This window comes from Oryzias latipes, chromosome 19 (genome assembly GCF_053564925.1).
Source record: "Oryzias latipes strain Hd-rR chromosome 19, Olatipes_Hd-rR_3.1".
Taxonomy (NCBI): Eukaryota; Metazoa; Chordata; class Actinopteri; order Beloniformes; family Adrianichthyidae; genus Oryzias; species Oryzias latipes.
Genome location: NC_136255.1, coordinates 14,726,925 through 14,739,629, shown reverse-complemented (window position 1 = coordinate 14,739,629; position 12,705 = coordinate 14,726,925). Strand labels below are relative to the sequence as shown.

Sequence of the window (12,705 nt, the reverse complement as noted above, 5' to 3'; positions counted from 1 at the left end):
AAAAATGCAAATGTAAATGTATTGGATTTGTTTTTCTCTTGGATGTTGAGTTGGCTGTCATCTTCTCCATCATCCTAAACCTCCTCCAATCTGCTGGATCTGCAGGATGCAGCTGTAATTCCTCCTTTACAAATGTTATATTACTGCAGATTCTATCAGTGCTTAAAGACGTCAAAAGATGTGAATAAATAAGGTGAAAAAATAAACGTCTGCTTCCCAGGTCGGCAGCCAACAGCACACAGAGGCGTCTAAAAGAACCAGAAAAGGCTCTTTTCTGCTGAAGAGAGATGGATTTGAAATTTAATGGCTATTGATCCATCATGTTTGTGTTGCTCAGCGGGGATTCCTACCTTTTTCTTCTTCTTGTTTCTTGACAAAAGCTCTGTCAAATCCTTCATTTTCCTTCAGACTTACAAGATTAAGTTTGATAACAAAAAGCCGCCTGCATGGGTTTGTCGAGGTGTTTGAAGGTAGTCTGTGAAATGCAGCTTCAAACAACTGGAGGACGCATGTGGCTGCTTACATCTAGTGGAAGATGGAAGAACTGCATTATTTTTTGACATGAAATACTAAACATGTTCAGGACTAATATGCCAAAACATCGTTGCAATTAAATTTAAAAATCTCAAAGAAATTCATCTGGAAATATTAAGTGAAACTCCTTTGTGTTTCCTGTAAAATCAGCCTTGTATTTGACCTTTCAATTTAAGCTCCACTGATTTGGAGTCGTGTTGAAGATCACTTGTAGAACTCAGTTTCCCCTCATCTGTTCTTTAAACCACATAAAAAATATTATTTCACAGCCTTCAAAGAAACTTAAAATAAAAAATAAAATGAGTGTCAGAAACACTGATTGTTTTATTCTCATATAAAAACAAACTTTTTTATTTATTTATGCTGAATGTTATAGTTTATTTAAGAAATCCATACATCCACCCATTTTCCAAACTTGATGGATGCCTTTTGGGGTCACAGTGCTGCTGGAGCCTATCCCTGCCACAGTTCTGGACTGGTCCCCAGTCTGTCGCAGGACCTCAAACAGTCACAATCACACTAAATGACAATTTTTAAGAACCATCAATTGACCAATGAAGCATATTTGTGGACTGCTGGAGGAATTTAGCGTGCCTGGTGGAAACCCACACATGCACGTGAAGAACACGCAAATTCCAAACAAAAAGACCAGCTGGGAACCTGGGACTTCTCGCTGAGAGGAGAATGCACTAACTGTGCAGCCCAGACAGAGTTGGTGGGTATCAGAAACCAGGTCTTGAGGGTCGGTGTCCAATATGTTTTCCAATCAGCCTGCCATGGAAGCTTCTTACTGGCTGAACACACCTGATCCAGGTAATCAGCAGCAGATAAGGCAGGATTTCTGGAATACCAGCAGGAGGCCGATCCTTGAGGCCTCAATACTTATTCAAATCCTGCAGTGCCAGACATGTTCCCTGCTAAAGCCAGTACATGTGCAGGCCCGTCTATAGTTTTCTAGAGAGTATTTGGAGGATCCAGGAAAGGATTGGGAGAATATCTTATGGTCGGATGAAACCAAAATAGAACTTTTTGGTAAAAACTTTACTCATAATGTTTGGAGGAGAAAGAATGCTGAGAAGAAGACCATCCCTACTGTAAAGCATGGGGGTGGAAACATCATGCTTTGGGGCTGATTTTAGCAAAGGTACCAGGACGACTAATCCGTGTAAAGGAAGGAATGGGGCCATGTAATGTAAGATTTTGAGTGAAAACCTCCTTCCATCATCAAGGGCGTTGAAGATAAAACCTGGCTAGGTCTTTCATCATGACAACAATCCAAAAAACACGGTAATGAGGGAGTGGCTTCGTAAGAAGCATTTCTAGGTTCTGGAGTGGCCTAGCCAGTCTCCAGATGTTAACCTCATAATAAATCTCTGGAGGGAGTTAAAAGTCCATATTGCCCAGCGACAGCTGCTGTAGAAAAGCAAAACATCACTGCTGTAGAGGAGATCTGCATGGAGGAATGGGCCAAAATACCAGCAACAGTGAAAACCTTGTGAAGACTTAGAGAAAACATTTGAGTGCTGTCATTGCCAACAAAGAGTATATAACAAAGTATTATATTGAACTTTTGTTATTGACCAAATACTTCTATTTCACCATAATTTGCAAACAAATTCCTTAAAAATTATATTTTTTTCTCATTTTGTCTCTCATACTGTAGTTGAGGTCTACCTCTATGATTAAAATTACATTTCATCTTTTTAAGTGGGAGAACTTGGAAAATTGGTGGCTGACTAAATACATTTTGTCCTCACTGCAACAAATGACAACGCAGACATGTGGGTGTAGCTACGCCCCCTGTGGGAGTGCATTGGTAATAACTTTATTGCAAAAATACAGGTTACCTCTTTCCCCGAGCAACACCACCCCGAAAACTGGCACACACTCAGTCGATGCACACCCACAACCCCCCTCCCCCACCTTTAGTTATGACCTCCAGCCTTTGACCATCTCGTCATTCACAAACACACAGTTTCATCCTTTGGTTTACATTCATTCGCTCTGCTTCTCCCTTTTGTCTCTTGTTCCTCCGGCCGCTCGCTGCGCTCCACCTGCGCGACAAGCGCAGCAGCGGACGCGGGCGGAGCAGCAAAGTTCCCCAGCAGCTTTAAAACGCGAGGCTTCCTCCTCGTCTCAGTGTCCCCCCCGGGTGTGTCTTCCACCAGACTGTCTCTGATGCAGGATTGTGAGGGAAGGTTGATTTGCATAGCGGACTCATGCGCTACAATTGGCTACATTCTCTCACATCCAAGACCCAAAAAACACAAAGAACACATCATGACCTCAGAATGAAAAAACAAAAACAGGCCAACCTTTGGTTTAGTTACAACAATCCATCAGTAAAGTCATGAAAAAACTTGACACTGAATCCGTTTTTACATGGGCTTTGTGAATCTATAAAGAACAATGCATCATTAGAAATGCACACGTCAGAATGCTACTCAGTACAGGTAAGAGAGCAGTTTTTCTTCACACCAATGAAAAATGGCTGACATCTCTGAAGTTAGGCTGAAAATATACCTCTAATACGCAATTAAAAAGCATATTTATATATCACTGTTTAGGGCTGGATATGAACATTTTGCTTTTTTTTCATAAACAATCTTTAAACCCATGTCATTTTAAGTTCACCTGAGGCCTTGGAGTAAAACAAAAGCCTCCACTCTGTCCCCCCGGAGAGTGTACTTCCGCCCATCCGCCCTGCAAAGTGCACTTAAGTCATCTGCTTCCCACAATAAAAAACCTAAGAGTTTCCCAACCAACGTCTTCCCATTCCATCGGAACTATGCCACCTTTTTTGGAACCAAGAGAGGAAGCGAGAACGAATCAAAGCAAGACAGGTGTATAGATAGAAAAGATAAGAAAATGTCAAATCAGGAACACGAGCACTTTTCTGTTTTAATCTCCCGGTAGAAATGGGAGAACTGTCATTAGGTTGGCAGACGGTTTGGGGACGGAAACTCCAGCTAGACACTTGTGAAGTGCACTCCACTCCTAGTTAAAATGCAGACACGAGGAAGTACCACTTTGAGTTTATCAATATTTGTTAATTATCAACATTCCATAAGGTCTTATTAATTAACATACAGGTTTTCATACATGGGCTTGTTTTTTTCTGTACATGACTTGTAGCTAAGAAGAGTTCAGTCTGGGTGGATTTACTGTGCGTACACACAAGAAAGAAACACAACCAAACCCCCAAAACGAAAAAGAGAAAAATATGGCTGTCGATCTGAAACAGACTCAGTTCAGCTACATGTGCGTCCAACATTAAATGCCCGTGAAGAAAGAGGAAGAGGCGTGGCTACTTGGTAGGAGTCTGCCCTGAGGTAGGGGTCTGTGAGGAGGGCAAAAGGTTCGCTTGGAGCGCCGGTCCCGGTCAGACCAGGCCCATCACACAGGGAAACCCTCAGGGAGACGAAAGACAGTACTAAAGAGGAGAAGGAGGAGCTTAGGTTTTGTCAGGGGGGGTCAGATTGACTGCATAGACAGAATAAGAGGTTAAGAAGGGGAGGAAGGCAAGAAGGGACTAAGCAGGGTGCTGCAGGCGCTGAGAGGGGTTCTACGTCAGTGCAGGTGTGTGTGTTTGTGTGTGTGTAATTGCATGTGGAGGGGTGGGACAGGCTTTGATTTATTTGATCCTACTTAGTATACTCCACATCCATAAGGGCTGGGATGTGGAGAACCAGGGAGCTGCTGTGCCGAAACGCGGTGAGACGTTAGTGGAGGAGAGCCGGATTCCGGTCAGAAGCCAGCTTGACTCCGGTCAGACAGAGCCAGAAACTCCCTGCGCCTTCTGGCAGCTCCTGGAGAGGAATAGAACACAACAGGTCCACATCAGGTCACATGACTGACAAACATGCTTCACCAACATACACAGGGGGGCTGCCACAGTCCCTGGGGCCTCGGGTAAAGCTTTACAGAGGGCCCCTGGCTATCATCCTCAGATGTTAGTTGATTTTCAGCCTGCTAACTGGGAAAATAACCCTTCAGTCCTCAAATGGGTCAAATCATGACCAGTCTGATGAGAACACAAGGGGTCCACTGACTAAATATGAGAATTTAACTGAGTGACCCCGCCCCCTTTGCGTTCTAAATAGGAAGTAACCCCTGGCTCCAAATAGAGCTCTTTAGAGAACTTAACAGCTATTACTCAGTCATTATAAATGTCAGAATAAGCATTCTTGCTCTGCTAGGGGTAGGGGTGTGGCCTTCCAACAAGCTCCCTCTTGATTGGCTAGAGTGGAAACGTTGACTCAGATCGACTCAGGCCTTCCGTTGGAGCCGGAAGTGAGGTATTGTTCTATGGGTGACGCCACACTCCCCCTGTCCTGTTTTCATATAGAGTCAAAGACGAGGCTCTACCTAGCAGCCCCTCCCCATTTGATCTCAGCATATGAGGCTGTAGTCGGCCAAAACAAAACGGACACGTCTAAGCATTTAAAATCCATTAAAGTTCACCAAATCTATAAAGAAAAAAACATACATACATGACACACGCAATGTTTTCCATTTTTTGTTTCATTGTTTCTTTCTGAAGCTCGTCTGCTGGACTTTAAATATGCAGTTGTAGAGTTAGATAAGTTAATTCTTCTCTAAGAGTTCTGGTAAATCGCCTGTCCGTCCTGGGGGAGGATCCCTCCTTCATGTGGGCACCCCTGAAGTTTCTTCGTTTTTTCCGGAATCCGTTTTTTTAGGAGTTTTTCCTTACCGCGAAGGGGGGTCTAAGGGCAGGGATGCCAGTATAGCTAAGTCAGTTTGTTAGTTCATTTTAGTATTTTCCTATTGAACTCTTTGTATTCACGATCCTTTTGAGTTCATGTTTTACTTCGAAGCCCATCGAGACGACTGTTGTTGTGATTTTGGGCTACACAAATAAAAATTGAATTGAATTTCTTTTTTTCCCAAAATTTGTTGGATATCTACAACATTCAAGTCAAACTTTTTACCAGGTCATTTTTTTAAGTTTGGTCTAAATATGAATCCTAACCGGTTTTCATCATAATCTACCACAAACAAGCGGGTCATCTATAATTGGCTCCGTTTATTAGTGTAAACCAGACGTCACTGCCTGAGTGTTGAATTTCACTGACGGTACCTTTCTTGGCACACAGCTCGAAATGAGAGTTCCCCTCTAATGAGGTCAGCCACTAAGATTATGTCTGCGGCTGTTAATGAGCAGAAACTTCTCCTCCCCCTTTGACTTTCTGACAATTCTGCTTTGTCCTTAAACGCCCCCACACTTCTGATGTTCAGACATCAATCTTTACACCACGAGAAGCCATAAACTCAAGCATCTTTCAAACACGATCAGCTGGATTTGAACACTATTCAGTAGGAAAAGACCTCAGTCATTGCAGAATGCATGTGAGAGGAAGGCACGCATGAAAGCCGCTGAAAGCTTAAGTAGCAGTAATGAGCAGGGTCACTGCTGCTGCTTGCTTTTAGGGACTTGGACGCTGTGAATAAGGTTTTATTTGCCTGGTAATTAAGTGCAAACACTTCAGGCGTTTTCTGCTTTAGAATGAAACTTTCAAACTTTTAAATAGACTGAAATGCAACAAAATAAAAGCGCAGCTAAATTTAACCAGAGTGAAATAAAGAAAAAAAGAATCCACTTTTTTAAAAGACATTTCTTGGACTCAAGGAAGCAGGACAAGAAATCAAGAGTTCTAGTGTTAAAGCTTCTACCCTTGCATTTCTGTCTGAGTCAAATAAAATCAACTGAAAATACTTAAGACTTGCTTCATTAGTTTAGTTGGTATAAAATAGAAAGAAAGAGATGCAGTAAAGCAAATCAAACACTCCCTTAATTAACGTGTGATGTTAGTATTACATGGTGAACTTTGATAAAGTCAACATTTAAGGGTTAAAATGTCCCAATCATAACTGCTTTATACCAGGATAAACCTGTTGACTCTTTCAAATAGGAATATTGCTAATATTTAGAGAGGGACCTGGCTGTAGACACGGTGGTAACTGACATCATCGACTGAAATTACACAACTTCAGGGGGAAGCAGAAGTTGCTGTTTTTTTTGGCTTAAAAACAGTCTTCCCTGGTCACAGCATTACCTAATTGTGATAAAAAACATAAAAATATATAAAAAAAAATTAAAAAAAAGATTTAAAAGAATGCTCAATCAATTATTAAAGATGGTTAAATGATTGATTTCTAATTACATTACTTCACTTGATCCAAAAATGGATTCATGATTTTTCCAAATGAAACATAATTTACTCATATTTTTAACTTTTGATACTTGATCAATTTTTGATATGAAGATTTTTGAAACAGTGTCTATTTTACTGATATAGTATTATATTTTAATCATATACATAATTTTTTATGTTTAATTTTCACAATAATTAAGTATTTCATCTTTGTCGTGTGCTTTATTGATACCTAAGGATTCCTCATTCTGTCTGATAAAGTTATGAACCGGATAATGATAATTAATGAAATGAAATGGTTACAGTTTAACGGGGTAGGATTATATACATTTGCTTCCTTCCAATCCCTTTCAAGCAATATTTAACTTTAAGTCTAATTATCTCGAATTGATACGTCCTTGTATGAATGTATAACTGATGATTGTAATGTTTTTTGTATATCATTCTTATTTGATTGCTTATATTAAACCATTTCAAATCAAATCAAATTGCGGTGCACCTTTCACAATCTTGCAGATTTTTGTCTGTGCCATTCACCATATTTGTTTTTCCTAGCACACTGTGTTCCGCACCCTGATTGGCTGTTGACCTGTCAATCAAACTCATACAGGGTGACTGCTGTAAAGACTGTGTGCAGCTTTCCACGTGATCTGATTTTTGTTTTCGTCCCAGTACTTGCCTTATTTCTTTCGAAGGTTTGAACTTTAAAAGTTTAAATAAGAGTAAAGTGGGCAAACGTTCATGTCTGTATGAGAAATGTGTGTAAAGTGTGTAGTGAGGGGGTTTCACAGCCTTAAAACATTCATAATACTACGTTGTGGATTTCACCTATCATGGATTATTTTTAGAACATTACACCAGTAATAAACGAGGGAACACTGTACATGCATCCATGCGGGATTTGTGTTTGTGCCAAACAAAACTTTGAAATGCCACAAGATTTTAGGAAATATTTAAAGACCCGCTGCAATGAAAATCGTGTTTTGGTGTTTTTAACATGTTTATGTGGCATTTTTCTGATGGAGGACATTTTTAAAACAATTTCAGAATAACACTGAATTTCTGAGTATTTCTGTATTCAAGTTGTATTGGATTAGCAGCAGATAAAATCCTGCAGCTTGTGTTGGCTCTACTAATGCTAATTGAGGCTTGTGATCTGCTACAGGCTTGCAGAAGAGTGTAAAGGGCTGATGGGAAATTAGCCAGAAGCTAACCTCCACGCCAACGGTCCCGCCTACAACTCAGAAACAAATTTCTAATGAACTACTGCAGAAATTCTGTCTTAAAAAACGACACATGCTTTTTGATTTGGGCTAAAAACTGCATAAATATAATCAAAAGCGCACTGGGAATAGAAAAAATAGTTGGAGGGGGACATAAAACCTAAAGTGGGTCACAGTGTCGCCTTTTTTAATTACTGTATTCTTGATTTTGAAGGTTTAAAATGGAAGTCGATGGTGTTTGTGCTTGTTTAAGATAGAACTGCTCTTTGCAGAGGAATGTTTTGGTTTATTTCATTAGTAAATTGATTTGCTTTTACTCTCTGATCCACATCGATTCTGGAGCATTCACACCAAAGTGAAGCATTTGAAATGGACCCACATTCTTAAGTGGACAAGAGTCCGGTTGAGCTTTCTGAGCAAACGGATGCTGGTCTGAACCAGACCAACTGGAAGTTGATTGTCCTTCTCTCCTTTTTAGGAAACATTGAATTGTTTCAGAAGAATCTGATGAATTTTTCCTGAAGTGGTCATAAAAACAAATCAACCTGTTTAAGTCGCTAAATAAAAGCACAAGGTGTCTTTCATATTATTTACTCTGGAGTTTTCATTATTATCTTTACTTTTAATATATCAGTTTTTGTTCATTTCCTTCTGATTCAGAAAACAAAATGTAAAACCGGTGTATGTGTGAAAGTTTTGCAGTGGCAAACAGATGTAAAACATTGTCATAAAGAGCTGCAGTTAGAGTTTTATTGATTGTTAAATAAGAAATGATTAAATAAATTGTGAAGGTCAAAGCGAAACTGGACCTTTGAATGGACTTGCTAAAAATACCAGATTTTATTTTTGGAATTTTACAGGATAATCCCCAGAAACGGCCAGGTCGGTACAACATGAAACAAACTAACAAGACAAGAGTCTTGCAGAAATCCCTCAGCAGAGTTCCACAGCTCTTTGAGAGCCAGGTGGGGGGGGGGGGGGGGGGGGGGATTGAGGTGTTCCAGCACAGCACAGAGAATCTCTGCCACCAGAACTGGGTCTGCCCCGAGGCCTCCTCCATTGTTTCTTCAGTTTTTTTTTCCATTTCGGGTTCATGTTCAGATCAGCTGCTCTGCACGCAGCACTTTCCTGTCAGTTTTATTTGTAGACCACTAGAAATAGTGGCAGAGATGAAATTGGATATTATTTGATAAATAATACAATGTTTATTATATAATATAATACAGATATATGAATAAATACTAAAAAATACCAAAAACTATTTTTATTTTGTAAAGTTTCAATGCTTTTATTTTAAAACAGGAGTTATAATCACCTTCAACCTCCTTTTAAAATAAGAGCGTTACAAAAACGACTCTTATTTCATGATTTTGACCGGATTTGTAAATCTCTCGAATGTGGAACAAAAATGAGCAGAGGCTGCAAACCAAAGACAAATAAAAGCTCAGCGCAGTGTTTACCTTGAAAGCAGTGAAGGGAAGTGATGATGAAGGTGTTGGTGATGAGGAGGATGGAGGAGATGATGAGTAGTGGAATAGCAACAGGGACTCAGAAGAGAGGAAGTAAGCAAGGAGAGGCACTGGCATCAGCCTGCTTCACCTTTGGGAGAAACAGAAGACAGGAGAGGAGGAGAGGCACAGACAGAGAGGAAGATTTGGAATTAGAAAAGCAAGACAAACGGAACGTGCGAGACGGACAGCAGGAGGAGAAGAGCACACATGGTGTACGATGTGATAACGGGACATCAGGCAGGTGTGATTTGACAGCATGACCACTAGGAGGCAGCAAGGTGCAGGGAGTCGAACTTACAAAACTGCGGGTTGCAGTCAAACGATTGTGGCGGGAGGTCACAACTGTCCCACTCAGGCTGCGTCCTATTTGCCTCTGGTTCTCCCCATCATCTGGCCCCACCCCAAAACGTGGATCCCATGATTTCATTGGCTGTGAAGAAACAAAATGCCTGTCAAATGCCAGTGAATGGTTGAAGAGTAAACGGTCAGAGGAATTATTTAGTTACCTTGTTGAGGTAGGCAGGGGGGCTGTCTTCCCCGTACACACTCCTCTCCATGTCTGCATTGGGGGTTTTAGAGCGAGCCTGCCCCCCCACTCTGAAAATGAGCCTCTCTGATGGGCTGCAGCCTAAAAATACACAGGAAGTCCAAATTGGAACAAAAAAAAGCCTGCTCAGCAAAACAGTTTCAAACCTGATGCTATGTACACACCGGCCATGTGATGCTCATTGAAGAATGTGCATTTAGCACCTGTTCACACTGGACTGTCGGTCCCTGACACTAGCACATGTACTCACAGTTGGTAGAGGCTTGGTACAAAATGTCAAAATGGTGGAAATCTGGTGAATCTTACTCCAGGCTTTTTCTTTCACAGCTCTATTCTGATAAATTAAAGATTCAAGGAAGGAAGGAATGGTCGCTTAAACGCGTTTCTGAGCCCGGCGTGAACGTAGCATGAGAAAGAGACTTCATTTATTCTGTTGGTGTGTGAGTATGTGTGCTTGTGTGTGTACCTGTCCTTCCAGCCTGCAGGCTGGCCTGGTAAAGGGAGTCGAGCTCAGACAGTTCAGCCTCATCACGTCCACAGCAGGGATCGGCCTGCTGTCCCTGGGCATGCTGGGAGTTGTGGTGCCCCGGACAAGACTGACAATTGCAGCTGTGGATCTGACTGTGCATCTGCGGCATGAAGGGAACACAGCGGTCTGGGGGAGTGTCGTATGGCGTTACCACGGCATCGGGCCGGTCTAGGCTCCAGGAAGACCAGTGACGCACGCCGCTATCTGCAGCAGTGGTGGCGTAGTGTTTCCTTTGGCAACCACTGACATCAGGGGACTGGGGCTGGGGAGGCTGCCACAGCGGAGTAAAAGGCTTCCTTTGCCCAGGGACTTGTGGTGGGGGGGACGAGGGAGGCGTTGAGGGCTGAGTTTGAGTGTGTGCAGGTTGTGGGGGGGGTGAGGTGTGTGTGCTGTCCCAGAGACGCAGAGGGAGAGAGGGGAGGGAGATGGCTAAGTGCTTCCCCAGGGGTCTCACGCTGACCCCCCCAGCCTGCAGCAACTCACACAACCTCACCCCAGTCCCCTCCCTTCCATTCCCCCCTTCCTCCCCTCTCCTCCTCATGCCCACCCCTTGCCCATTCTCATGGGTGGAAGGGCCACAAGGATGAGTGAGGTTGAGGGTGAGCGCAGATCGAGGGGAAGCAGGTCGATAGGGTGGAGGAGGGGGCAGGTCCTGGACCGGGGTGGCATGCGGGCCGGGCGTGGCCTGCTCCTCTTCCTCCTCCTGGCTGGATGTCAGCAGTACTTGGACTGAGTCAGGCTGTTCACTGGATGACATGAGAGAGAGAGGGTGAGGTTGAACCAGTAGCAGGAGGAACCGCACAGACACGAGCGGAGCTGCTTCAGACATCAGGTGAGGCGTTTGAGAGGGAAGCTCAAACACGCAGACACACACAACAGGTCCAGACACACACAACAGGTCCAGACACACACAACAGGTCCAGACACACACAACAGGTCCAGACACACACAACAGGTCCAGACACATAGAACAGGCCCAGACACATAGAACAGGCCCAGACACGCAGTGTGGCAGCCTCATGCAAGCACCGCTTTGTGGAGGGGGGCCATGCCGTTGATGGGTGAAGCTCAGCTGAATTAACAGATCAGGAGCTTATAGGGGCGTAACGATTGATCAACCAATCAGATCGATATGTCTGAGTCAAGTTGGTAATCAAATGGACCTATACTATTATAAAAATCCCTTTACAATGAATCGATTAAATAGAAATTGGAAAATACCATTAAGTTCATTTTACTGTAACTTAAAAGTGCCATCACAGCAGACAACACACACTAAATGATCAAACCATCATTCCAGTCCAATGTGTGGAAACACTTTGAATTTAGCAATGTCACGTGACCATTTAGTGTGGTAGAATGTTCTAAGAATGTTCACTTTGGATTATTTGGATGTGGAAAAACAACAGTGGGCTGAACTTTATGAAACTAAAATGTGAATGGATTTGCTTTTAATTTTGTTTACTTGTTACTTGTACACATATTTACACTTGACTATATTGCAAGAAATACAAGGAATCTGGAAAACGTCACCTGCGCTGTTCAGTGCCCGGGAATTTATCTCTGAGTCACACCGGTTGAAGGTTTGTCTAAAGGTGTCCAGGATAGATTTTAGGTCACTGAATCGGATCATTCAAAATGAACCACTATCGATTTAAATCGAACTGTCAACTATAAATTATGACATGAATCGAATTGTTAAAATGAATCGTTACACCCCTCGAAGTCTGACTGTTTGATCTCAACATTTCAAAGCAGAGATCTGCAATGGAGTATTGAAAAAAATGGCGGCTCTGACTCACTATATCGCTGACATGTGGAAAATTTGACACAAATCAAATACTAGAGGATTCAGTCTGCCATGACTTGTAGAATTGAGTGTTGGCATGTGCAAATAACAAGTCTATTTCTGTGCGGTGTCCATAGTCTGTGTGTCTACGCTAGTGCCAACCCCCCTCCCCCACATTAACTGTCCTGTCTCTTTTCAGTCCTAGTAATTACCCAGAAGGGCTTTGCAGCGGTGAGCTATAAATCAGGGGCTCATGTTGATCAATAAAGGAGAGGAGGAAAGTAATAAAAGGAGCTGAGTGCTGAGAGCTTTACTTCCACCTACACTTTTCATTAAGTTCCCCTTTAACAGATGGATTAACTTTTTTTAAAAGTTCTAGAACAGTTTAAATGGTGC

At 42.3% G+C, this 12,705-nt stretch overlaps 1 protein-coding gene across 6 annotated transcripts in view; it reads right to left on the bottom strand.

Moving 5' to 3' along the window:
• Positions 1-2,316: 2,316 nt before the first annotated feature.
• usp54b (ubiquitin specific peptidase 54b) overlaps positions 2,317-12,705 on the bottom strand; it is a 74,335-nt gene continuing 63,946 nt past the window's right edge. For 3 of the 6 annotated variants that reach the window (XM_023949176.2, XM_023949178.2, XM_023949179.2), the window contains 4 exons: positions 10,458-11,266; positions 9,951-10,072; positions 9,743-9,874; positions 2,317-4,343 (listed from right to left, as the gene is read on the bottom strand). In XM_023949176.2, the coding sequence (XP_023804944.1) occupies positions 4,257-4,343; positions 9,743-9,874; positions 9,951-10,072; positions 10,458-11,266 (1,150 nt within the window). In that variant the 3' untranslated portion in view covers positions 2,317-4,256. Of the gene's footprint in view, positions 4,344-9,393; positions 9,533-9,742; positions 9,875-9,950; positions 10,073-10,457; positions 11,267-12,705 lie in introns of all 6 variants that reach the window. The other 3 variants (XR_002872057.2, XR_013651495.1, XR_013651496.1) reach the window with 2 other exon arrangements.